We start from the raw sequence: 24,983 nt of genomic DNA on the forward strand, positions 1-24,983 counted from the left end.
TGTATGGAAACAATATATATATATATATATATATATATATATATATATATATATATATATATATATATATATATATATTCTCTATCTTTTAGATAAATATATAAGATAGATTTCACAACAAACATCTTGTGACATATTGTTAGACGTGATGCATAGTAGAGTATGAGGACAAACTTAGAATATTATATAGACAAGGAAAATTTATCCATGGTAAACAAATTTATGCAACCAATAGTCCAAGACTATCACGCATCGCAGTGGTCAGGATTCTGAAAAAATTATCCATAAATTAGAACTTTAATAAAATACATATGAGCAGCAATTCAACACCAACAGTCACCCAATCTCGATATAAAGTCATGCATCTAGGAAAATTTCAAGTCATAGCACCCACTTTTAATTATGCACTGATACTGGCTTGGTAGATCCTCCATCTTTGGCTCTTCGATTGCAGGATGTCTGAGGTTTTTGATTGCAGGTATGTTAAATGGTGTATTTGCCATCGACAAATGAAATGGCCATTAGCAGATTCTCAATCTCACATTGTGAAAATTTTAAAAACATGATTCGCTTGTTCTACTTCTAGAGTGTCTTCACTCTAACCTTCGAACAACTTGTTGGAGATGGACATGGAAACAACGATTCCAACTAATAACATTAACTGCCAACAGAAACTCATCTGACAGAGATGTTATATCCTCTTTCTCCCATTAGACATCTGAAATAGTTTCCATACTGTGATATGAATTGTCTGAAATTTGTTCAAGTTCCCTGGATGTTACATCGGCCTCCTGCCTGAGTTGCTCACCATCAATTATCTCTGCAGTGTCTTCTGATATATAATTCTCGTTTATGTCTGAAATTTGTTCAGGTTCCGTGGATATTGTTACATCATTATCATGTCTGAGTTGTTGATCTTCAATTATCCCCGAAGTCTCTTCTGAAGATTCATAATTCTTGTTTAAGTCTGAGTCTTGTTCAACATTCTCAAGACTTTCTATGTATGTGTTGACCTGTTTAGATGGAGGTTGCACTTTGACTTTTATACGCCTTCCTCTGCTGTATCTATATTCCCATTGAGGTGGTGGATATTTTGCATGTAACTTATGGTATTTGTCTAGCATACCCAGCTCTAGAAAGGCTTCTCCAACCATTGACACAGTAGATATACTAGGTCGCATAGCAAGCTCCTCAATGTCTGCAAATATCTGCAGCAGAAATCAAGAAGTGAATATCCATGACGTGTTAAGTCTGAAGTAACTTCAAATAAAGTATCTTCTACTCATTAATATAGGACATGTTAAGTTGACAACTATTACTTAGTAATATTACTGAGTAAATAGTTTAAATTAATAGAGTTGAAAATCATAATACCTCAAACATCTTCTCATGCATGCCCCTCTTATGGTAGATAGATATCATTTTATCAAAAAATCTACGAGGCAAACTTTCCATATACCGCACTAATAACTTTGTCCAAAGCTCTTCAGCTTCATCAAGTCTGTCATCGTTTACTAAAGCATTAATTAATGTAAAATAGCTTCCCATTGTCTTTCCTTGACCTTTGCTTAACATCCATTTTGTTACCTACAGTACCATGTGTAATTTGCACAATCGGATGTTAGTTCAAAGGCTAACCCCAGATGGAATGTAGCTACAAAAGCGCCATTCATAGAATAGGGAAACAATAATAAATAAGTATATAAATAACATCAGAAAATACTAATTTCTGGCAGAACATATATTTTTAGAGATATCAAAGCAATGGGTCAGTGCAACTCTAGAGAAAGAAAGCATACAAAATAAAGAATATTTAAAGATTACATTACTATTTTAGAAGTACCTGTATTACACGCTTCCACTCTCGTTCGTATTCTAGGGTCTTGAGCGCCTTTTTTACTGTTATTAAAGGGAACTCTAGTTCCCAAGCAACATAGGAATCAAGAGCTCCATAAACTTCTTCTTTGACATTTGACAGTTCCTTAATCTGTACAAGACAGAGAAAAAATATTATTTCAGAAATACAAACCAACCAAGAAAAATTAGTCCAAAAGTTTCTGAATTATGTAAGGCCCAAACTTCCCAGATAAAACAAAAAAAATGAAGCTTAAATTAACAGCAGTAATGGATAGGGTGTTGCTAATCAAATAATATTATTCTGAATCTTATTGTAATAAATCTAGTTTGTAGGCATGAATATCTCATTTAGGGGAAACACACTATCCTATAATCTAATCATGTGTAATGAATGCAATAAGCCTATACAATCATGCTTGCTTGGTGCATTCTGACATGCAGATTTATGCTCAATACGCTTCCATTTTCTCCCTTGTAACATGGTATCAATGCAGTACCATTCTTTAAGACGTGTTTTGTCACTATTTTGCTGAGCTCCCTTAAACAAAGCAAATTGGAACGCTATTTAGTCACCCCTTCCGCTATGCCTAATTTTGTTTGCCACTTGGATTTGTAGTTGTTGTTCTCTGGCTTTGTTCTATATGCACTGCTGGCCTTGACTTCTTTCCCAGATACACTAGCCATGACTTTTTCCAGATTCACATGCTCCGATTTTATCTCAATTTTTATGTTTTTTATTTTTGTTTGGGAGGAAATAAAATGTAACAAGGCTATACTTTACTTAACCCCTAAATAAATAAATAAAAAAAACATAAAAATTGAGATAAAATCGACCAAATGAATTTTAAATAGGTCAGGACTAGGGCATATGGAAAAAAGTCTGGGCCAATGGGATTGGAAAAGCCAGGGCCAATGCATTTAGGAAAAAAGTCAGAAGAAAGGACTGGATCTGGTAGACTGGTATAGATAATGACAGGAAGAAGAATCTTTATGGCCTCTATTGTGGCATCAAGAACCGGAGTAGGAGCTGTTGTGAGAGGATCAACAGGTTGAAGTCGACATTGATATGTTTGAAGAGGTTGCTCAATTGAAGGCTTCAATGTGGGATCACTCATTGTCTATGTGCACGATATTATTATTACCAGGAGTGATCAATTACCAATATTGCTCAATCAAGGATGACTTGGTAATTTCTCAGAGGAAGTATGCACTTGACCCAAGAAATTGGCCTTGCCAATGCTAATCCAGTAGACACTCATACTGACTTGATTTTAAAGTTGTTAAATGATCACGGGGAGCCCTAATGGTTCGTGCAAAATATAGAAGGCTAGTTGACAAAACTGAATTATCTCACAATCACTTGTCCAGATATTGCTTTTGCAATGTGTGGTAAGTCAGTTCTTAAATTCACCTTGTTGGGACCATTGGGATGAAGTTATTCAAACTCTCAGGTACATTAAGTGATTCCAAATAAAATGCCTAATTATGAAATTGAGGGGCATTATAAAATTGCTGGGTAGTTAACTGTCATTTCATCAGAGAAAAAGATCAAGGCAAGGGATATTATGAAAAGATTTGTCAATTCTGCTGACTAGTTGACAAATGTCTTTACTAGATTCCTGAGAGGGTCATGGATTGATTGTATTTGTAACAAGTTGGGTACATAAATGACTTATACATTTCACCTCAAGGGGATGTTGAGAATCAAATCATCATATTTTAAATCTTATTGTAATAAATTAAGTTTATAGACATGAATATCTCATTTAGGGGAAATAAAATACTCTCTAACCATGTGTAATGAATGCAATAAGTCTGTATAATCATGCTTCTGTGGTGTTATTCTAACACATGGCTTTATGCTGAATGTCCTCTATTTTCTCTCTTGTAATAGAGTGAGTGTCATACGAAAGGACTTACAGACTTAACAAGCTTCTCAGCCTTGGAAATGGTCCCAACTCTTTTATTAGTCTTCCAAACTCGGGGATACCTTGGTCTTGGACCTTTTGCAGCACATACCTGATATTAAAAAAATGAAATAGAGGTGAGTTCACCAACTGTTTCATTTCCTAGAGCTAAAACGTTTGATGATAAAATATGTAATCTTGAAAATTTTGGTTTCCAGAATTTAATAATCATAGACCTTATCTTACCACAGTGCACCGTGTACTGGCTGGTATTTTAATGATTTCAAATGTTTTAGCGATAAGTAGAGGAGAATCCGTAAGTGCAAGCATCTTGAGAACCTGAAAAACTCTAAAATATAAGAGTGACTGTTTGGTGTCAGTGGGAAATTTTTGCCATTTTCATAATAATGATCACGAAACATAAAAGCAATTTAACCAGTGTCTGATTCCAATTTTTGTTATTAGCAGATTCTTCATATCCCAGTTTCAGTGTACCACAACATAATCAGTTAATTAAGGTGACAGATACATAAAAACAATACTTGTTACCAGAAAACCAGAGAAATTATTTTTCTTGATGCACTTATTTGAAATGAAAAAACTTTTCTTCTATGTTACAGCTAGTCAAGTGGTCATTAAGCAGAAAAATACAGCACTTAAAAATACCATTTGCATATACCCTTGGGCCTTTGCCACATATGGTTAGATGGTGCTTAAACAAGAACATCATCTTCAGGCATTACATATCACAACAAAAACATAAATTTACGCATCTCAATAATTCTTTTTCAATCACAACCACTCAGCAGTCATCATTAAAGCGTGCAATTGCACTGAAAATTGAACTTAAGAGATACAAGAAAATAAACTCACCAGGGCTTAATACACTTGAACACAGTGTTGTGGTACTTCGAAACTCAGCGTTTTGAACTCTTACCCTTTTCCACCATTTCAGAGAGAGAAACTAAGATTATAACTGTAAGCGAAGAACAACGAACGTGAAATACCGCTAAGGAGTTTCGGATGGATATTTTTTATCGCTCGACACGAAACGACGGCGTTCTGTCCCGGTAAGGTAGGGCTGTGGTGTCACGTGCGTGTATTCGGGTCTTGGGTTAGGTAAGTTGGATAGGGCGAGTTTTCCGAACCGATTCAACTAGTAAAAAATGGGTCGGATCCCGTTTGGGTCATTCATTTTATTTATTCATTTAGTTATCGCTGTTTAAAACAAAAAAAAAAAAAACTTATTCATGCTTCCTTATCATTATTTTAGTTAAGAGATAATTTTTATTTTTTACTACTTTTATTCTCATAAAATTTCCCAATTCATTAAAATTTTAATAAAGTGATTAAATGACCAAAATAGGTGGTTACTCTAGTATTTTTTTTTTCCCATCAAGACATTACTTTAAGTAAAATTTAATGTTTGATGATAATAAATGTGATAAGAAAATGATGATAAAATCTGTAATAGATGTAATAAGGCTATGAAACTGCATTTGAAACTAGTTCCAACATTTTTTTTCTTTTCTTGGATCCGGATGAACTTGATAAATCGGAATAAAATCGGATCGACCCGTTAAAAGTAGGACGCTTGAGCAGGTGTAGAAACTTTACAATACTTTTGTCCGTACCTGATCATAAAGAAGCATAGCAAAAAACAAAGCCTCATCTTCTTCCACTTCAAATCACTATGGATCTCTCATAATATTCTCTGCCAACAGAAAACCACACCAATAAAAAAAATACTATGATGATAATCGAGCCTCCCATCGCCGTCCGCTTCCACGGCGGTGCCGCCGCGCCACCTCGTACTCTCTCTTAAACTTTTAATCTCTCTCTTTTTTTTCTTCCAATAGTTTGGTTCTGTTTCTCGAATGCTTCCGCTGACTCACCTTACCGGTTGATTTTGATTCACGGAATGTGACGTTGGAGATAAAACGGTGGCGTTTGCAGTGTTTTGGAGTTCTAATGGAGTAACAGTAGTTGTTATTCATTCGCTCGTTGAATTTTTTTGGCTGATATTCTTTCTTTCAAGTGTTTGGTTCTATTTGTCGAATGCTTTCTGTGACTCACCTTAACTTTGATTTTGACTCATTGAGTATGATGCTGTGAGATGTTTTAATTAAAAACGGCGGTGTTTGCAGTTCGAATGTAGTAATAGTATTTATTATGTATTCGTTGATTCAGTAGCTGTTTTTGGCAGATAATAACCGTTCAATGTGGAGTGCTGATGATGTGAACGGTGTGCGTTATATTGCGTCGTGCCGGCTCGCATGCAGCTGCGGTTTCGATGTGCCTCGGTATGACGAGTTTGGTATCTTCTTATGATCATTTATGACATAGAGAAGTAGTTTGATGATAATGGAATGGAATTGTGGAACTTAGTTAAGTAGTTTTTGTGTTGTGGTTACAAAAGTAATGGATAATTGTTGAAGGATGCTGCTAATGAGGAGACCTCAAATGAATTTAATTAGAATATCCAATCATGGATTTTGTATAATTGAAAATTGTTGATTTATGCGATAGTGACTTTTGTAATCGTTACTATAAATGTCGTATCAAAGATGATTTCTTATTGGTTGACAATGAAAAATATTTACAATATAGTGCACTTTTAAACTTGATCGCCAAAATCTTTGGAATGAAACTGAATGAGATCTAGAGAGATAATGTGTTCACCCATAAGATTCCAAGTATATGGATTAATTGAAAGTACTGGTTTTATCTTATTTGCTTATTTTCAAATAATAACCACGTTCTCAAATATTCAATTTTTATATTTTTATCTACAATCATTTTTTGCTTTCAATTTCAAACCATTAATTCTTGTGTTGTTATCGAGATGATTGGAACTTTCTCTTTCAGTGGAATTGCTATGAAATAACTATCATTTTTGTCGTTCATGCTGGCTATCATGCTAGGAGTATTATTATTAGAGGTCAAAAGCACTACAGCTGCTGAGGTTCTTGTGAAATTTGCATGATTGTCAATCCAACATGGCAGTGACAATAGTAATGCTTGAATGGGGATTGGTGTAATGTGATGTAATTGTTATAGATGAAATATTGATTAAAGATATGACCAAATTATAGTACATAAGTAAATGTAAACCTTACTTTGACTGCCGATTTTGTGAATTAAATTCAGCCTAAAACTCCCTTTCTAAGAGTAATCTTTTGCTTTTTGGAAGAATTCTTTGGTGGGGGTAGGTAATAATGGGTAGGGTTTACCATGCTTCAAACTACTAGTCATACACATGAAAGTATATTTGAATGGCCAAAGTTCTAGTGTTAATGGTGCCCACTATGAATTAGTCTTGTTTTTCAACTTCTATGGGGATTGAAAAATTCTCTACTTCCACATTTGGTGCTGAATGACATGTCAAGTATTAATATTCAGTTGGATGGACTGCTGGCCATAATTTAAAGGGAGATATAATGTAGTTTACTTGAGAAAGCTATATGGGTGCATGTCTTGAAGCAATGTCAGATGCAGTTCCCTAAAGCAGCATACTTTCACAATTTATATTTTTCTTTAATCTGCAGACATCTGGCAAAGTGTGTTGATGTATTCAGAAACCTCTTGTTTAATCTGTGATGCTTATTTTGAAAATTTTGGCTAACTTTCATGTCTAGAAATACCAAACGTTTTTAGAGGAAATGTATGATAAATGAATATAATTACACAGGGTAAGAAGTAAAATATACACAGGCACTCCATTCACAAGAAGAAACAAACTTGTAAAGAATAGAATTAGGGCATCATCAGAGCATCTGGGCTCAGCTCAGGATCCTATAAAGAAAAATGAGAAGTCATCCTATCATCCATTTGAAGAACTTGCAGTGTCATCGTCAGAGAATACTGAAGATGCAACACTTTCCGCCGCAGAAACAAGCAGAACAATTATTGAGGTACTCAGTTGTATTAATTTTGATAATCAATAATGTAACCTCAAAGAAGGTGAAAGTAAAATTTGGTAAGGTTTTCTCATTTTAGTGCTAATTGGGCAACAGAGAAAGAATAACTTTCTGTTTCAATTAAATGATTGCTAGAAAATACCCTATGTTCCAAAATCTGTAATGTTCATCATATATGAAGAAATTAATGATAGTAGAAGTAGATGTCAAAACAAATAGCCAGCGCCCCCCTTTCATTTTAGAAAAATGTTCTGTTCTCTTCTGTAGGTTTGATTTAGCATTACTTATTTTTCATAATGTATATAAAATTTGAAAAGGAAGACATCATTTTATTTTTAGGTTGATATTTGGGTATGAAGTTAGTTATAAGGTAAAATAAATAAATAAATTTTCTTTTGTGAGGTACTATTCTTTTTTTGGGCCCAACTGTTAATTGAACTTTTGGAAAGAACCGCACCATAATTTTCTTTCTGCTTTGTTGGGACACATGGAAAGTACAAAAGTTGACAAGGTTTCTTGCAATCGTACAGAAGAATAGCTGGACCATTTATCAATGTTATAGAAGTTTATTAAAAATAAGGTTTAATTACTCATTTGGTCTCTGTTTTCGTACAAAAGTAAGTTGATCCTCCAGTTTTTTTTAGTCTCAATTTGATCCTAATTTTTGAAAATTAGATGCAATTTGATCATTTTCATTTAATTTATTAAACGGATCAAGGATTTTTCATCAAAATTGATACTAGGATTATGTTAATTACATCAACAAAACAAACCATCTTTATTAACAACTTCAATATTGATAAAAAATCTTTGATCCGTTTCAAAAAATTTAATGGAAAGGACCAAATTGCATCAATTTTTCATAAATTAGAACCAAATTGAGACTAAAAATTTGGAAGACCAACTGGACATTTTTGGACGAAAACAAGAACCAAATGAGTAATTAAACCTAAAAAGAATTATCATTTCATTCCGGTCCAAATCATTAAACTCATCATGCCTAAATTTATCTTTGAAAATGTAATGCCAAAACTATGGAAATATTCTATTCTATTAAATATTTTAATTATAGAAGAAATTCTTTGGTAGTAATTAACTGTGAGCCTTGGGTCCTTTATCCCTAGGCTTAACTCATTTAGGTAAAACTCTGAACTGGGGAGAAGAACTAACTATATCAAGAATCTTATCAGTTGCATGTATTCTTATTATCACAACTAGATTGCTAGCTAATGATGATTGCGGTATATCATTTTTAGGTTAACAGCAAAGCAACACTGATGTTCTCAAGTTTGATTAGTGATGAATTTCATGAAAATATTATTTGGCCAGATTTGCCTTATTTGACTGATGAGCATGGAAGTAAGTGACAGTGATTGTCATGTATTTTGTATTAGTTTTCTTGGGCTTGTGAAACTTTATCCACATAATTAAATTCTGTACGCATTGCAGATATATACTTTCAAGTGAAGAACGGTGAAGATGTCCTGCAGTCCCTAACAACAGAAAATAATTTTGTGGTATGGCCATGCCTAACATTTCAGATAATGCCGTTGAATATATATTTTTTGTTTGAAATATCTACAGTGAGCCTTACATTAACTGTTCCTGCATGCAGTATATGTAGACATCTATCTAATGGAAAGCTTCATTTTACTTAAATTTGAGTGCCTGATTTTTCTGAATTACATTTTATGTACTATCTATTAACTAAATTTTCCTGCATTTTTTTGGTGATCGTTCTATATTGTTGAAAATGTAATTTGTGAACTTTTGCGCTTCAACAATCAGTTTGTTTCCTACACTACTTGCTTGTTGTGTTTCATTATACTATTTGAAGCACAAGCAATCAATCCTTTTGCATAATTTGTGTGCTACGTTTTTAGCTTATTTTTCACTTTTCATTTGAGTCTCCTTTTCTGTTGCATAATTGTAAAATTTGTGTCTCATGACATGTTATAATGTTTGGTTTATGGATTGTTTGTTCTGCCTCTTGTAGCAAGTCATTGTTGGTATTAATTCCATGGAAATGATCTCCGAGATGGACTTATCTGGTCCTTCAGAAATTGACTTTGGGATTGAAGAAATTGACGAGGAGGATAATGAGGATTTTGAAGACAGTGATGAAGAGGATGAAGATGAAGATGAAAATGAAGATTATGACTCGGTCTGATTTTTTTCATATCACTTTGAGGCTTATATTCATTTCTGAACTATAAACACCATCAATAGGAATTCATCATTTGTATATTGTTGTTTGTAGGAATGGGTGGCTGCTTTCACAGATGACGATGAACAAGATGATGATGATGAAACACTTGCAGACTGGGCAAAATTGGAGACTATGCAATCTTCTCATCCGATGTATTTTGCCAAAAAGTTGGCTGAGGTAGATATCACTGTTAACATGTTGCTTATACCAATGCCTTTGAATGACCTTGTGTGGGGTTTTAAGAGACCTCATTCTAAAATCCTTTATATATTAATTTTCCTTGGTTTTATGGTATCAATTGGCTTCATTGTTATTATTATAGATTGCTTCCGATGATCCTGTTGATTGGATGGAGCAGCCTCCGGCTTGTGTGGCTATCCAAGGGGTTATAAGGGCTGCTTTTGTTGAAGAACAATCTACGATACAGAAGCACCTATCTACCGGTCAATCCAGTGACACCGACACAAGTAAATCCATAGAAAGTAAAGGGGAAAATATTGGTGTGATTAATGGTCATGTGCTTAATTCAGGATCTTCTGGAGATGATGCATCACAGCAGGTGGAAAACAATGAGAATAGTATTGTCCCCATTAGTGAAGCTCCATTTTACAAATTGGAGATGATTAAAATTCAAGTGTTTTCTGCACAAGGGCAACCTGTAAGTTTACTGACTTGTATGTTTTCTTGTGATTGTTTGGAGACAACCACATGAATTCATGCATCTTGTTCATATTAACTGATCCCGGTGCCTTACCATGCAATTTGCTACCTTAACCAAGTTAAGTAATATGGAATATTTTACTGAAAAAGGTATAATACAGCAAAAAGTAACTACATGTACAATAATTGATAGATACTGGCCTTATATTTGATTGTCTCAAGTTATTTTTTTGGTCCATTGACACTGTCTACTAGTGCCTCAAGGCTTTTAGACAAATCTGGTTCAGCCGAAGTAAAATCTGACCAAGATTTGTTTCTGCCAAGGATTGAATCCGGGCTGTGCCCGAATTCAACTTAGCGTTCAGCACATTAATCACTTGTGTCCAACTCCTTGGTTTCTATCCATGATTAAGCACGAATATTTTAGACCTGCCTGGCCTATTGTCAAAATGTGAAGTATGTTAGTTACACCTGTTCTGAAAAGTAAATTTTGCTTCTGATTCTTTGTAGACTGTCCTTGAAGTAGAAGACTACATGAAAGCCCAACCTGATGTTATTGCACACTCTGCTTCCAAAATCATATCTCGTTTGAATGCTGATGGAGAAAAGACCTTGCAAGCCCTTAAGTCCTTGTGTTGGAGATGCAAGGGTATTCAAGTGGAGGTAATACATAAACTCTTGAAAATTATTTCTTTAGAGCACTTCTATAAGGAAGTTTTCTCTAAATCTTCCACTTAGTATTTGTCACCACCAGTGAATGGTTTTGTAAACAATTTTGGCATACTTCGGTTACCGTTTTTGATACTTTTGTCATTTGATTCAACTAGAACATCAAGTTAATGCACTCCCTTATTCTACTGCATCCGGTGGATAGTATTTTATAACTGATGGTACTCACCACAATCTTTATAAATGAGAAACCGTCACTAAGGAAAGGACATCTATGGTTTGAAATAAAACGATGATATATGAAGTTCATTACCTTGTCGTCTGTTTCATTTTCTTTGATTGCAATTTATTGCAGGAAGCACAACTTATCTGTGTAGACTCGCTCGGATTTGACCTAAGAGTTTGTTCTGGGACTCAGATTCAAACACTGAGATTTTCATTCAAGAAAAGGGTACACAAGTCGTTTTTCATGAGTTTAAATACTTCTATATTTCTTAAGTTTTTATATTTGTTCTGCCATGTATGTCCTCCTTGTAGTTTATTCCCAATTATTTTAACTTATTGAAAATACATTTCCAGGCCACATCAGAGTACAGTGCTGAGAGACAACTCAACGATATACTATTTCCAATAACTCACCCGAAGCAGCAAAAAATGAAGCAAACACATCAAAATGAATGCTAAAACTGTCTACGTGATTTTTGTATGGTTTGTATGTCTTTGGTCAATGATTGTGTATAAAAAGCGAAAGGCAGGGAAAAAGATCCCGTGTTGTAGATGCCAATCAGGTTATGTAGTTTGATTACATTTAATTATTATTTTAGTTGGAAGTAAATTTTTCCGCAGTTGCTTCCTTAGTTCTAACTGTTGATTTCTTATCCACACTTTTTTTATTCATTACTTTCTTTTGATTAATCTTAAACCTGCAAGTACAGGACAAACAATTAGAGGCATTAGACCCTCATACAATAGTGTGGCCTTAAACTCGCTGGATTTCAAGGGTGCTATGGTCAATTCAATGGCACCGGCACCGTGAAACCCAAAGTTTACTGTGTAGAGAATGTAACTACAAAGATGGTGTAAGTTGAAAGCCGATTATGACGTAGTTCTTCAAAACTGGACGTGTTCCATGGTTCTGAGTAACAATCAATCTATTCTTTTTGGCTACTTCGTGCATCTCCAAGTTCAGATTGTTTATGCAATACATAGATGTAGTTTAGAATACAGTTTTAGATTGTGCAATTCAAAATTGATTATCAAATTGTGTAATTCATAATGCATTATAAGATCGTGGAATTTAGAATATACTACCCCTACAAAACCTTCACTTCTAAAGCAGTAGTCACTAATGGAGTACGACAATGAAGATTGAAGACAAAATAAAACAAGAAAGGTAAAATGACATTTAAAAAAGATGAGGTGGAGGAGAAAATAAAGAGGTAGGTGAAGAAATTGTCTCTCTTTTTTTCTTTACTTAAAGATTAACCATTAATTTAATGACTGATGTGGTAACTACTTTAAGAATTGCTTTAAAGACCGATTTGGACAACCATATTTTAGTTTTTTTTTAGTATAAAATATTTCATCTATAAATAAAAACATTTAAGAAAAGTTACATAGGTATAATTACTTTCAGAATTATTAATCTTTTATAAAACAAAATACTCATTCTAATTTATAATTTTTATATCTTGAATTTTATAATTCCATATTACATTGATTTGTATTTCGTTCTTTACTTTAAATGTAAACTTGTTATTTGTCAGTGGACATTATTTTATTTTATTAAAATTAAGTTAAAGTATTATTATATATTTTATTTACACTTTAATATCCATTTTGAATCCGATGTATTGAAATAACGGTTATAATATTTTGAGGGAGATTCAGCTTTATAGCGGATTATAACAAGACCAATAAAAATAATGTTATGATATTACGTTTAGTTGGTATTATTTTATAGATAATTTAATCATTATTATATTTTATACTTAATTAATTGATCTAACTGTGATTAAAAAGGTGGGTTAAAAATGAGTAAAAAAATGATTAAACTATCATTGTCCTTCTAGTTAACAATAACTATCATTGTCCTTCTAGTTAACAATAATTCAATAACAATTTTAATGTTTTAACCAGTTAACTATCAGAAAATTTTGGCCTTTACGTGGTGTTGAAAATCTACGTATTACTTGAACTCGTCTCTCAACATTAAAAATGATGCTCAAGTATAAATTCAATGATTTGAATAGGAAGATTACTCTATCAGCCATTAGAGATGTGAACGGTTTCAACATGGTATTTCCTTTGTCATTATTCTGTCGATGATGAATATTTTCAAGAAGATTGTATAGAGAGGGAATTGGTACTTATCTGATTCAACTTGAGTCACCCTCAACACAATTGTTATTTTTGCTCGGAACAATTTATGCACTTGTTTTTATAATCATTTATGCTTGCATATAAACAGGTAATAAATATGCATATACTATGATATAGTTATCTTGCCATGCTCTTTTCAAATGAGACTAAAAAAAAATACTAAAGACAATAGAAGTTTTAGACTCATTAAATTAATTTAAACAAAATTACGTCCCGTGATATTCCAAAGCATAAGTTAGAACAATTCCTTGCTACAATTTTCTAATAAATTTAATTATATTTCAAGAATACATACAATCTCTGTTTTAAAATCTTGTTTAACAAGGTTTCCCAAATATATAAACCTTGAATATTAATTCTATAAATACTGGAACGGCTTAGTGCTATAAAATGAAATTGATTGAGAAGACTTGAAAGATAATAATAAAAAACTAGCGTGTTAACTCAATTTATTTCATTAAGGTTATGAAAGTCATGAAATGGATGGCTAGCAGAACTAACTTGATTATTAACATCGATACAGCAAAATTGTTAAAACTTACAGTCAAACTCATACAGCTCGTGTGTTGAATCAGTTGTCAATCCTCTTGAAGAGCATTTTCTATCAGTTCACAGGATCCATAAGTTGCTTGCAGCAGATGTATGGACAACGTGCGGATTCTGAGTTTTCAGCTATCAAGTCCTGAAGATGTTTGTTAATTCCAGAAGTAGGAAATTCTTTCAACTCAATGGACTTAGATGGCGCAAAATTCTTGTTGACCGAAGGTGGCCAGTTCAGCCTGGGATGCAGTATTTTCTACAGCCAGCCACCACTCCTCATCTTCATCATCAATTACCTCCTGCTTCAAGATATTTTATTGAATAATATTAAGGGTTATGTACATGTAATTATGTGGCCACTTAAATAAAACATCTTTGGTACAATCATGATCTAGGACAAAGGCCAGTCTAGTGGAAAGCTTTGTTTGGAAAAAAATAAAACTCTCCATTTGAGTGGTGCCTTATCTGTTCATAAGAAAATAAGATTCTCTCTATATGCACCATGTATCTTACACAGCAATTCAGGAACACATACAAATCCTCACACAAGGAGGGACCAGGGGTCAAAAAAGTTTACTCCAAATGAGAGAAAGGTAATATTCACCTTAGGTCCTTACAATCGCTTGCAAAGGACTTCACCAACTGAGCTAGTTGACACCTCTCCAATAACCCATTTGATTCTCAGTTTCAATTCAAAGATAACCCTACTTCAATAGTTGAAGACCCGTTGAGAAAGGTCACCGTAAAGGATTATCATAGGTCAAGTTGGGTCAATTTTGAAATAAAATGAAATCTAAATTGAATTCCGTTATATTGTGATCAAAGAATTTATAAGTGATCAGAATAAATATGTCAAACTCAAATTAGATTGAATAAAACTACCAAGCTCCATTCTTTACAATCCAAAATGCAATATAAGTAAAAATACCCAATGGAACCAATTTGGATTAGTTCGTTTTCGTCGAATTCACAACTTAGAGTTAATCCTCCCTCACCCTATAGTTTTCCAGCAAAATTCTATCATATTGGAAAACACAATCTGTCACCACGGTCTAAATAATAGGCATAGGGCTCTAGTCCTGTAGTGGAGCAAGATAACAACAACTCACTAGGGAATCTTATGACCATTGTAATGTAAATGGCAGTGTTCAAATAAAGTTTAGAATTACTAACCATAGTGCTTAGCTCTGTCTTTGTTTGCTTACTCTCCATATCTTCAACAACTCTTATGGCTTCTACCCACCAGGAATCGTTGGAGTTGTCCTCAACAGTGTCATCATATTGTAGAGAGTTTTGTTCTTTGTTATCATCAAGTTGATGTCTCCACTTATTATCCACTAACTGTTCACCATCTAACAACCCAAAGGATGAATCAATTACATCTGAAGAATTGGAGAACACATGAACTGGGATTGGTCGTGACGGAGACCGGTAACCTATTTCCATTAAAAATGAATTAATAAACGTGTTAAGAGAGAATGAAGAACTGAGTGTGAAAAGGGTCTTCAAGAACTTCACTGTAAATATATTAACCTCTGCAGTCAGGATCATGACATTTCTGATAATACACCGCCATTCGTAGATCAACCACATATATCACTGGACCAGTAAATCATCAAATTAGTATGTTGCAATCCTATACTAGAGAACACAGAAAAATTGAAGACTAGGTGCAACCACACTTCTAACAACAGAAACAAGAAAAACATCCCTGGCTTCGTTAAAGTAACAATCATAATCAAAATACAAGGAATCTCTACCCTAAAAATCAAAAATTCATTTGGGATGATACTTAACATTCAGAGACGGCCAAACAGCCGTTCCAGCCTTTCAGGATAAAAAAAAAAAACAAAGCACTTTCAGGGGATTTACCATTATTGCTTTTATGCTGTCTGCCAATTCGCTCACAGTATCTATTTTTTGTCATGCTGTAGACCATCAGTTTAAATTCCGATAAAAAATACCAGCTATAAATGTTTCCTATAATTGCAGAAAAAAATCAACACAATGAGCAGGGTTATACTGAAATCTCAACATTGAAAACATGCAGGGACAACATGAGACCATGAAAATTCATATATATATATATATATATATATATATATATATATATATATATATATATATATATATATATATATATATATATAAGTTTGGTCCATTTACTTATGGAAAAAACATGCTTGAAATAATAAATTACAACTGACATGGATCACCTGGTATATTCCCGACAGAGGCAACAGATAATATAAATTTGTCCAGAAATGGGAATGGTGACTTTCCCATGAAGTATGTAGTTGAAAGATCAGTTGTGCCAATATCCAACGTAAATTGTCGAAGATTTTGGCATGAACTTTTAACATTATTGCTCTCCTGTCAAAGTTAAATACGTATAATAATTAAGGAATTAAGTGCATGAAAGTTTAAATTTCAAGGAAGCTGTCCAGTTATGGGTATGTGCATACGGGTAAAAGATTTTGTAGAAATCTATAGATTTAACATGATAACACTTTATACACAAAGAAAGTAAACTTCACACAGTTGAAAATAATAACAAACATACGGATAAAAGATTTTGTAGAAATCTACAGATTTAACATAATAACACTTTATACACAAAGAAAGTAAACTTTACACCATTGAAAATAATAACCAAAAATGAATATTTCAATTTTTGTTTTTTACACTGATACAGAATGTTTTATGGATGTATATCAATGAATTATCTAAATCTATGAATTACCAATATTTATATTTGGTTCTTGTACCTGATAGCGATAGTTTTAGATACTTCACATATATGTATAGGTGAAGTGTCCACACCTTTAAAGCAACTATATCTAATACAACTGCATGAAACATAAATATGCATAATTTCAATTATAAACTTATTATGATTCATAATTTTTATACACTTTTAAATATGTATATTCTTCTATTATTTTTAAAATAATCGTACGGCCCAAACAAACACATCTTTTCGGATACGTGCACATTATCCGAGCATCATATTAGAACAAAAGGAAATAAAATTGATGCAACAAAAGATTTACAAATTTAAAGCCCAAATCTACCTCTGTATCAAAATGCAGAGTTTTCACACAATCTAAGTCTGTTTTGCAGACCAGATATGTTTGGCAATCAACATCAATATTGCATATCAAGGAAGCCATGAATATGTCTTCTTCACCCTGTCACTTAACAAAATCAAACAGGAAAATAACTAAGTGAAGAAAAAATTGCACAAAATGAATAAAAGGCAGAATGAAGACATATATACACTGTCTTGCACATGATAATGCAGATTTTTGGCTTTCATTGAAATGAAAGATCCTACAACTTTCTTCAACGGGAAATTGACAACAATACATGTTATTACCCCTTTTCTACATGGTAAAAAAAAATCATATACCCAATACCCCACAGGGTCTAAGAGAAGAATCATGATAATGACCTTTAAAGGAGCTCTATGTCCATATAATGGCTTTTCGTGTTCCCATTTTAAAGATGCAAGTACAAATACTAAAACTAAACTTTCCAAATTTCATGTAATTTTCTTCTAGGAAAAACCCTTCCAAATAACATTATTTTGATGGAATAATTCATATAATAAATATTAGTAAGAAAACTGCCATACCAAGTCCTTGCACTTAAATCGCTTTGTCGGTAGAAGAACTGAACTTTTTCCTGCTTTTGAAGAGAAAACAAGACGGAAACAACGATTCCGAGAATATACTGCAGTATCCACAAAAAGTTGGTCTGCAGATTCCTCGCTGCTAGAATCTTTCATTACAATCAATTTATCAAAAGTTTTATCTTTCGCCCTTGCTTTTTGAACTCTTGAGCATATCTGGTAAAATGTCATTAGAGTGGCAATGGTTGATAGTGGATACTGGATGCTATACAAAATAAATATCATAGAACATTGCTTAAATACTATAAACTTTCCCTTTTACCAGCTAAGAAAAACATTTTCATAAAAAGTGATTAATAATGAATCATTCATAATTTTACTGAATCTAAATAATAGAAAGAAAACCATCCTAATCCAAAATTTATGTGTAGCCAAGGTTGAAAATAATGAAAATACTCGGACTTACTTCTGAAACAAATGCACCGGCGTGAGAGTTGTCCTTAAATGCAGCATTTGGAATGCAAATTATTACATGACGAGAGAACTTATCTGCAAATGAAAATACTGAAATAAGGGTCATTCCTAACATGGGAAAAATCAGAATTCATGCCATGGAAGCACTTAACAATTGTTTTACTTGTAAAAATTAACGAATAAAGAAAAACTACTGTAAAACGATGTTGGAATTAACAATATGTTTTTAGATATATCAAAAATTATTTTTGTATCTTGGATTATGTTTTAGTAGTAGTTTCTCCATATTTCCCATTATCTCTTAGAATTTGTTATCTTTTTTCTCTATCCCGTGATATGCATCCTTAACTAGTTATGATAGTAAGTGCTTCAGGTGTCCATTGGTTCAAAGATGAAGTCCTTAGCACTTGGCATAAAGTCTTGGGGACTGAATCCTCCAACCAAAGCATTTCAGTGAAAATTAGACAAGACAAACAATCTTTATATTCACTACTTCCAATGTTTTGGTCAACAAACAGCACCAATGACCACTGCCATATAATTTGAACAAGTCAATACTGATCCCTAAGTGCAAATCAATATGTGCCAAAGCAAACTTCAACTGTTAATATACATGGATTAGCCACAAATTCTTCAGTAAATTATATTTGGCAGAAAAAAGAGAAAATTGTACACAGATGGAAGGCGTAAGAAAGCTACAGGATAAAGAATTCATGTAAGCAAACAGCAAAAGCTCATCAAAGATATAGGCAACAGACATAACAGTAATAGACCTGAAGAAAAGCCATACCTTCAGTTGAAGAATCAAGTTCTAAAACCCAATCGTGGTCTCCTTGGATTGCATATTTTTCAAGTAAGGCTTCTAGAACCATTGATATCAAGAGATCAACCATTTCTTCTCCATTCTTTTCTTTGTTGACTTTCTTATTAAACTCCAAATCAAAATAAAGATGGCATGGTAAACCCTGAAAGCAAAAGGAAACATTACGACCAGAAAAAACAAACAAGAACAAATAAGCACCTATTAGAGACAATGTAACCTCAACATTGTTTCGCTAGTTAAATCAGTGAATATAAACAACACGAGATTATTACCTCTTGAATAACCTCATAATGATGTCGGAATTTGGGATTCATATTCTTGTACCTGAGTGTATGGTCGTCAGCAATTATATGGACACAAGGATATTACTAATTAGTTGCAAATTATGAATCATATGAGAAAGGAATGTGAAGTAAACCTTCGCCAGAACTCTGTATAAGTAGACACGAGGAACCTTCTTTGGCCATTAAAGTGGTCTTGATAGCTGAAGACATGAACATCTGCTTGTCCTTTGGAAAACTTCATTGCTTCATCCTGCCTAGGGAATGTCATCCAAACTTCCTTTCTATACAAACACAAAGCAGGATTAAGTCATTCCGAATCATACATAAAGTAAAAGAAAAGTAAATCAGTAGACATATGGAAAGTGTAACGGGTATAACCAACATGCAGCATCTGACAAACCAATACCTTAGGTTCAATGTCTTTTTTTGAGAGAGATCAGGACATATCTCTCGTAATAATCGCCATAACATACGTGTTGGCCTTTTGGGAGGCACGCCATGAGGAGATCCATAAAATACTATCGGAGAGAATTGCTTCCCATGACCAATACTTTGCGCTTTTTTGGCTACCGCTGATTTAAGCTAAAATTGAAATGCAAAGTATTTTAATTTTCATGGAAGGATAGTGTATGAGCCAAGTTGCACATATATGTAGAAATACAACAACATTCTAAAAACAGCTTGGGTAGAAGAGGAAGCAATCTACTGTACAAAAGTATACAAAAAAAAAAAAAAAGCAATCATTCCCTGTTTTCATTTCCAAAGGTTTGTATAGCAAAAAGTTAAACTTCTATACTTTCATAGACAGAACAAAATGAAAATAAGAAAGTATAATTATAACCAAAAGTAAAAACAGGAAAAGGGCTCTCAAACCAAACGCTCACCAATTAAACTGAAAGATACATCAAATTCCAAGACATTTGAACTCCAATAATCTAATAATAAGTTATAACAAGCAAGCTAAAGTTACCTGCTACTTAAAGTAGACAAAACATTTAAAGGGATAAAAGTTGTGATTACGTTGGAGTCAAATGTGACTTGGAGTTCCACATTTGGTGAAAATATAAAGGAAGAGCATAATATAAGGAAAAAAAGACACAAAAAAACTATTGGCTTAAGAATTTGGGTTGAAGGTGGTGTTTCAATTCCTCATATGAGTTCCTTGATTATGTGTTCCAAATTTCCCCATTGGTCTGATAAATAGCTCCGATAAGTACCGACACGTATTGGGTGAAAAAAACTTAGACAGAGTTCCTTGGGCATCTTTTCAGAATTGTTCTTCAATCAGACTTGAAGTTTTAATTCCTAATCTGTATATATTGACATACCATGAACCTTTATGACACTGGTCACCGAAAAGAAACTCTAATTTGATTAGAAACAGCATCATAAGCTTTATCTAAATTTAGTCCTTAACTAACAGCAGAAACTACATTACTTTCTCTATGGAAGATTCAATGTTGGTTTTTCTGATGCGTGATAAGGGGGTTTTCAGTTCTTCTCCAACCGATCCTGGACCCGGAGATTCCGAACTTTCTTGCTCTAATCTTCCTCTGCTTCGTTTCCTTTCCCTCGTAGCAGATTCTGAGGCAACAACACATTCCGTTTTATATTTATCTTTTCAATTTCACACAAAAACAATACGAAATTGGAATTTCATTGTTTCTTAGGGATTTGAAAGAGAGAGAGAGAGAAGAGAGGAAAATTGAAGAACGTACTGGGAGGTGTTAAACCGCACTTGAAGCACGCGAACAAGCGATCAACGTCGCTCATGTTGTTGCTGCTTGTGGTAGTTGATGGTGATATTTTCGTTTTGTTTTTCTTTCTCTGATAATTTTTCACTTTTCAGCGGGAATTTGAATGTTGGAGAGAAAAGAAAATGGAGGGTTCCGACCGGATCGGGTCTTTTCGGCCAAGATAGTTCGGGTTAGCCCAACCAAAAAGGACTTTCTCTTTATGCACTCCTATAATTTCTAGCTGTAAGTAATACATTTTAAAATGATAATTTTACCCTTTGTAAATTTGACTTCCAAATTATTTATTCGGAATATCTTATCTTATGAAACAACTTTTTCGAAATAAAGTTTTCAAAATTTTCAGAATATGACTGAAGTAAAATTTCTGAAATAGAATTTTCAAAATGTAGGAACCCAAATATTCCAGCTTCTTGATCTCTTTTCCCTTTGCCACCCACACCACAAAAGCACCTTACACTTCACAGTACCCCTTCTCCCTCTTCTTTTCCTCTGCCTTCTCTCTATCAAAAGAGAAATTCTGAATCACTCTTTCCCTGTTGCAGAACCTAAACCTGAGGCCAATTCAGGATCTTCCTTCTCAGCTTCAACTCATCATTTTTCTCCATGTAAGTCACTCCCAACCCTTACATTCCAGTTTAATTCGAAATCTGTAAACCTCTTTCTGCTATTGGGAACCCTTCTCATATTTGAACCTGTATCTCCAGCTCACTAAGTGGTACAACTGAAGCTCTTGGGTGGGAGGATCTTAGCTAATTAGAAGGATTTATATATATAGGTAAGGGAAGCTAACCAATCTCCTTAATTCGAATAGGAAATCTGTAAATGAGTTTGAATTGCATGTTTGATTGATAAACTGGTGTTTGAATTGCATGATTGGATGATTAATTGTTTGTGATTGAGATAAACTGGCTCACCGCATGGAGGAACAGGTTCGTGACCTGGTATTTTTGCCTAGGCGAGTGACACTCGCCTGAGCGAAAACACCAAGAAACACATCTCTGTTCCTGCGCGAAGTCTCGCCTAGGCGAGCTAAGGTCGCTTGAACGAGATCACGATCTCGTCTGGGCGAACCAGCCTAGCCTAAGCGAGAATTCGCCCATGTTTTCTCTTTTTGCCACTGTTAGTGTCTCGCCTAGGCGAGACTGACTCGCCTGAGCGAGATAACCTCTCGCCTAGGCTAGACTTTTTAGCCTGAGCGAGAGTTACTGCACTAGTAGTGTTCCAAATCTGTTTGCTTGGGTAAAAATATATGTTTAATGCATCTTTGTGCGAATTAGGCCCTGTATGGTTGGAATGCTACCATTGAAGTATTAAATGATTTAATTGGATGAATATAAGTTATGAGAAGATGAGATTAAATTGGAATTTCAAGGGAAATCCAAGTGGAAATTGTAGTGTGTGTAAGGATGTGAGGAATCTAAAATGGTTGGTATCCTGAAACTCCAATAATCATTCAAGCTCAGATAGAGTAGAATGGATTATGTCGTGAGGAGTAGCAGGAGGTCCTCATCGTCGGACTTGATCAAGTCTTAGACGTGGAGGGGACTTACCCTGAGAACGATCGGGTGAATACTCCATGTGTCCAGACTCTGCAGAGTCTGGGAACCGTTACAGGTGCAAGCCACCAAGAGCTCCAACGTCACTTACACGATCCGGATATCGAGTCTATAATTTTGGATTGAACTTTATGATATAAATGATATCTCTAATTGTGAAGTGTATTGATGTTATTTACTTCAGTTAGCTTACCCTTCTCGTTTGTGTTGTTTGCTTTGCATATTATCTCTTTTGCAATGATCACCTATGTTTGGTGGGAGCAGAGCAGAAACCCGATGGAGATGCCCCTCTTGAGTAGGAGTTGGAGCTTGGCAAGGAGTGTCCATTATAGTTTAGACTTCTATTGTATATTTTGATGTTTGGGGTGTAGTTTAGCATCCTTTCTACCTATTCTCACCTTGTGTTTATATGTTTATAGATGTAGTAGTGTGGAGGACTGTACTAGATACATATACTACGTGTGTAGGACTGCTACCCCTACTACCTGCTATGTTTGATCATGATATAATGTTTTGTTTGATAGTATGAAAAAACTATTAAATGGGATGTTACACAAAACATATAAATTATATTTTAGAATGGATTTTCTATAATAAAATTTATGAATCTAATCTTCCAAAACATATATAATACTTTCCAATAACATTTTTGGAACACATTTTCCAAATATATATATATATATATATATATATATATATATATATATATTTTGCATCTTCCAAAATTAAGAAATGAGGCTACATTCTTTTATAAACTTTTCCTGTAATTATGTGATGAAATGAAAAAAAACTTTAATAAATAATAATTGATTTTCTCCGCTTCTATCTGATCAAATTCTCTTTAAGGTTAAGTTGATTTTTTGTATTGTTCCTTGACCCATTTGTTCTTTCTTTTGCATGTGAGTTTCTTCAGCTTGCATGTGGCATCAAAATCTTTCATATGATTCTTTGTTGATCAATGGTTCTAATAGCATGCACTGATTGTGTTTGTGTTATTTCTAAGTATAACTAGATCATCTTGTTAGCTTTAAGGGAATTTGGTACTCTTTGAACTTTTGAGTTGTCTCACATGTATAATGGAAGCTAATTACAGTGTTTGTAAATTATAACTATGTTGAACTCATCAATTGTATGATTGAACTGTGAATTGTATGAATGATTGAGTTGTGTGATGAGTTATCTGTTGAATTGGGGTTAGGGATTCTAAATTATATGAGTTGATTGTTTTATAAAATTTGGAAATGTTGCCTGATTAGTACTACAAATATGATGATTTTAGCTTGTGAATATTGTGTAAATTGTAATTGGTATGTTTGAACTCTGTGTGTGGTATATTGATTGGACTTGGTGGTTGTTGAACAAGGATATTGTTGTTGAGTGACTCCAAAGTCAAAGAGTTCATTGACTTGATGGTAATTGGGTACGACAAGTCTTATTGGTCGACTTTTGAAGGATTTAACCTTTGTGAGTTCTAGTGCTACTGTCGCTAGGCGAGATGTCTAGTCATTGGACAAGTGGGTCTTCAGGCACTACTCGCTGATTGAGTATTGTTTAAGTTTTCATTTTCAATATACTTGTTTGTAAGAATGTTTTGAATGAAATATTAATTGTATTATTGTTATACGAAAATCTATTTTTGCACATAAGCTTCATCTTCTGTGTGGTATGTCGTCTGTTGATTGTCTTCTTTTGTAATGATTATCTTTATTGGTGTGAACAAATGAAGATGTAGTAGTTGAACCAACTTTATAGTGTATAAACTTGACTTGATTTGTATAAGATCGTTTTGGAAACTTTAAGCTTTCTTTGTTTTAGTTATAGTTTTTTGTTTTGTATAGAATTCTTGTATAGGTTTTTTGTTGTTATGATTATGCTTTAGATAAGTGTAATAGCCACCTCTCTAAATGTTAGATTAACTGTTTTTGGTTATTGATGATGTGATGGTTCATTTTAGTAATGTTAATTTATTAAAAATAAGATGTTACAATTTATAATTATAATTTAAGTGAAAACATAAATGAAGACGCATCATGAAAAAAGAAAGGAAAAAAAAATTGTGTTAAAGAATAATAATTTGTCGCATTATTTTTACTAGATGATTAACTTCTTTTCATTATTTTTGTTTTTTTTTATTTTATAGGTAAATCAATACTTTTATAATTCAAAATATTGAAATTTTAAAATATAATTAAAGATAAGTATGAACATACACTTAATTATATTATATAGATACATAAATTACGAAATACAAAAATTAAGCAATGGTTGGAATCTCAACTATTTTTTTTTTTTGAAAACTGAAAAAAAAGTC

General features: G+C 33.5%; 3 protein-coding genes across 7 annotated transcripts; 1 reads left to right on the forward strand and 2 right to left on the reverse strand.

Annotated features, from left to right (window-relative positions):
* Positions 1-163: 163 nt before the first annotated feature.
* EMB1417 (Pentatricopeptide repeat (PPR) superfamily protein) lies at positions 164-4,792 on the reverse strand. Of its 3 annotated transcripts, none has more exons than XM_028068568.2 (6): positions 4,638-4,792; positions 4,011-4,113; positions 3,778-3,876; positions 1,844-1,987; positions 1,375-1,587; positions 164-1,208 (listed from the first exon to the last, which is right to left on the reverse strand). In XM_028068568.2, exons 2-6 carry the CDS (start codon positions 4,092-4,094, stop codon positions 711-713), a joined length of 1,038 nt encoding a protein of 345 aa, XP_027924369.2. In that variant the 5' UTR covers positions 4,095-4,113; positions 4,638-4,792; the 3' UTR covers positions 164-710. The 3 variants fall into 3 exon arrangements, with proteins under 3 accessions (XP_027924369.2, XP_027924370.2, XP_085528292.1); XM_028068569.2 differs by having other exon boundaries at positions 4,011-4,103; positions 4,638-4,782; XM_085672166.1 differs by having other exon boundaries at positions 4,011-4,130; positions 4,638-4,778.
* A 624-nt stretch (positions 4,793-5,416) lies between these two features.
* Positions 5,417-12,067, forward strand: LOC114181906 (uncharacterized protein At3g49140-like). Its single transcript, XM_028068567.2, has 11 exons — positions 5,417-5,575; positions 5,971-6,067; positions 7,456-7,678; positions 8,941-9,043; positions 9,134-9,201; positions 9,681-9,848; positions 9,945-10,070; positions 10,216-10,551; positions 11,064-11,216; positions 11,578-11,673; positions 11,802-12,067. Exons 1-11 carry the CDS (start codon positions 5,515-5,517, stop codon positions 11,904-11,906), a joined length of 1,536 nt encoding a protein of 511 aa, XP_027924368.2. The 5' UTR covers positions 5,417-5,514; the 3' UTR covers positions 11,907-12,067.
* A 1,955-nt stretch (positions 12,068-14,022) lies between these two features.
* On the reverse strand, positions 14,023-21,265 carry LOC114181468 (DNA primase). Of its 3 annotated transcripts, none has more exons than XM_028067934.2 (14): positions 21,078-21,256; positions 20,798-20,943; positions 19,766-19,941; positions 19,494-19,640; positions 19,348-19,399; positions 19,043-19,217; positions 18,245-18,327; positions 17,782-17,994; positions 17,219-17,335; positions 16,361-16,517; positions 16,017-16,124; positions 15,678-15,743; positions 15,318-15,580; positions 14,023-14,446 (listed from the first exon to the last, which is right to left on the reverse strand). In XM_028067934.2, the coding sequence occupies exons 1-14, from the start codon at positions 21,130-21,132 to the stop codon at positions 14,339-14,341; spliced, it is 1,866 nt and encodes a 621-aa protein (XP_027923735.2). In that variant the 5' UTR covers positions 21,133-21,256; the 3' UTR covers positions 14,023-14,338. The 3 variants fall into 3 exon arrangements, with proteins under 3 accessions (XP_027923735.2, XP_027923736.2, XP_027923737.2); XM_028067935.2 differs by having other exon boundaries at positions 14,023-14,443; positions 21,078-21,253; XM_028067936.2 differs by lacking the exon at positions 14,023-14,446 and having other exon boundaries at positions 15,441-15,580; positions 15,663-15,743; positions 21,078-21,265.
* Positions 21,266-24,983: the final 3,718 nt, after the last annotated feature.

Source organism: Vigna unguiculata, chromosome 4 (genome assembly GCF_037176805.1).
Source record: "Vigna unguiculata cultivar grain cowpea cultivar isolate G323 ecotype 2 chromosome 4, ASM3717680v1, whole genome shotgun sequence".
Classification (NCBI taxonomy): Eukaryota; Viridiplantae; Streptophyta; class Magnoliopsida; order Fabales; family Fabaceae; genus Vigna; species Vigna unguiculata.

Bases quoted from the DNA above. Each gene is read 5' to 3' on its own strand.
- EMB1417 (XM_028068568.2), bottom strand. From the start codon at position 4,094: ATGCTTGCACTTACGGATTCTCCTCTACTTATCGCTAAAACATTTGAA. The intron at 3,877-4,010 runs GTAAGATAAGGT...TTTTAATATCAG, and splicing joins CCAGTACACGGTGCACTGTG to GTATGTGCTGCAAAAGGTCC. The intron at 1,988-3,777 runs GTAAGTCCTTTC...TGTCTTGTACAG, and splicing joins CTGAGAAGCTTGTTAAGTCT to ATTAAGGAACTGTCAAATGT.
- LOC114181906 (XM_028068567.2), top strand. From the start codon at position 5,515: ATGATGATAATCGAGCCTCCCATCGCCGTCCGCTTCCACGGCGGTGCC. The intron at 7,679-8,940 runs GTACTCAGTTGT...TATCATTTTTAG, and splicing joins CAAGCAGAACAATTATTGAG to GTTAACAGCAAAGCAACACT. The intron at 10,071-10,215 runs GTAGATATCACT...TTATTATTATAG, and splicing joins TTGCCAAAAAGTTGGCTGAG to ATTGCTTCCGATGATCCTGT.
- LOC114181468 (XM_028067934.2), bottom strand. From the start codon at position 21,132: ATGAGCGACGTTGATCGCTTGTTCGCGTGCTTCAAGTGCGGTTTAACA. The intron at 19,218-19,347 runs GTAATAATCTCG...TTTTGCTTTCAG, and splicing joins ATTATGAGGTTATTCAAGAG to GGTTTACCATGCCATCTTTA. The intron at 15,744-16,016 runs GTAAATCCCCTG...TTACTGGTCCAG, and splicing joins ACAGCATAAAAGCAATAATG to TGATATATGTGGTTGATCTA.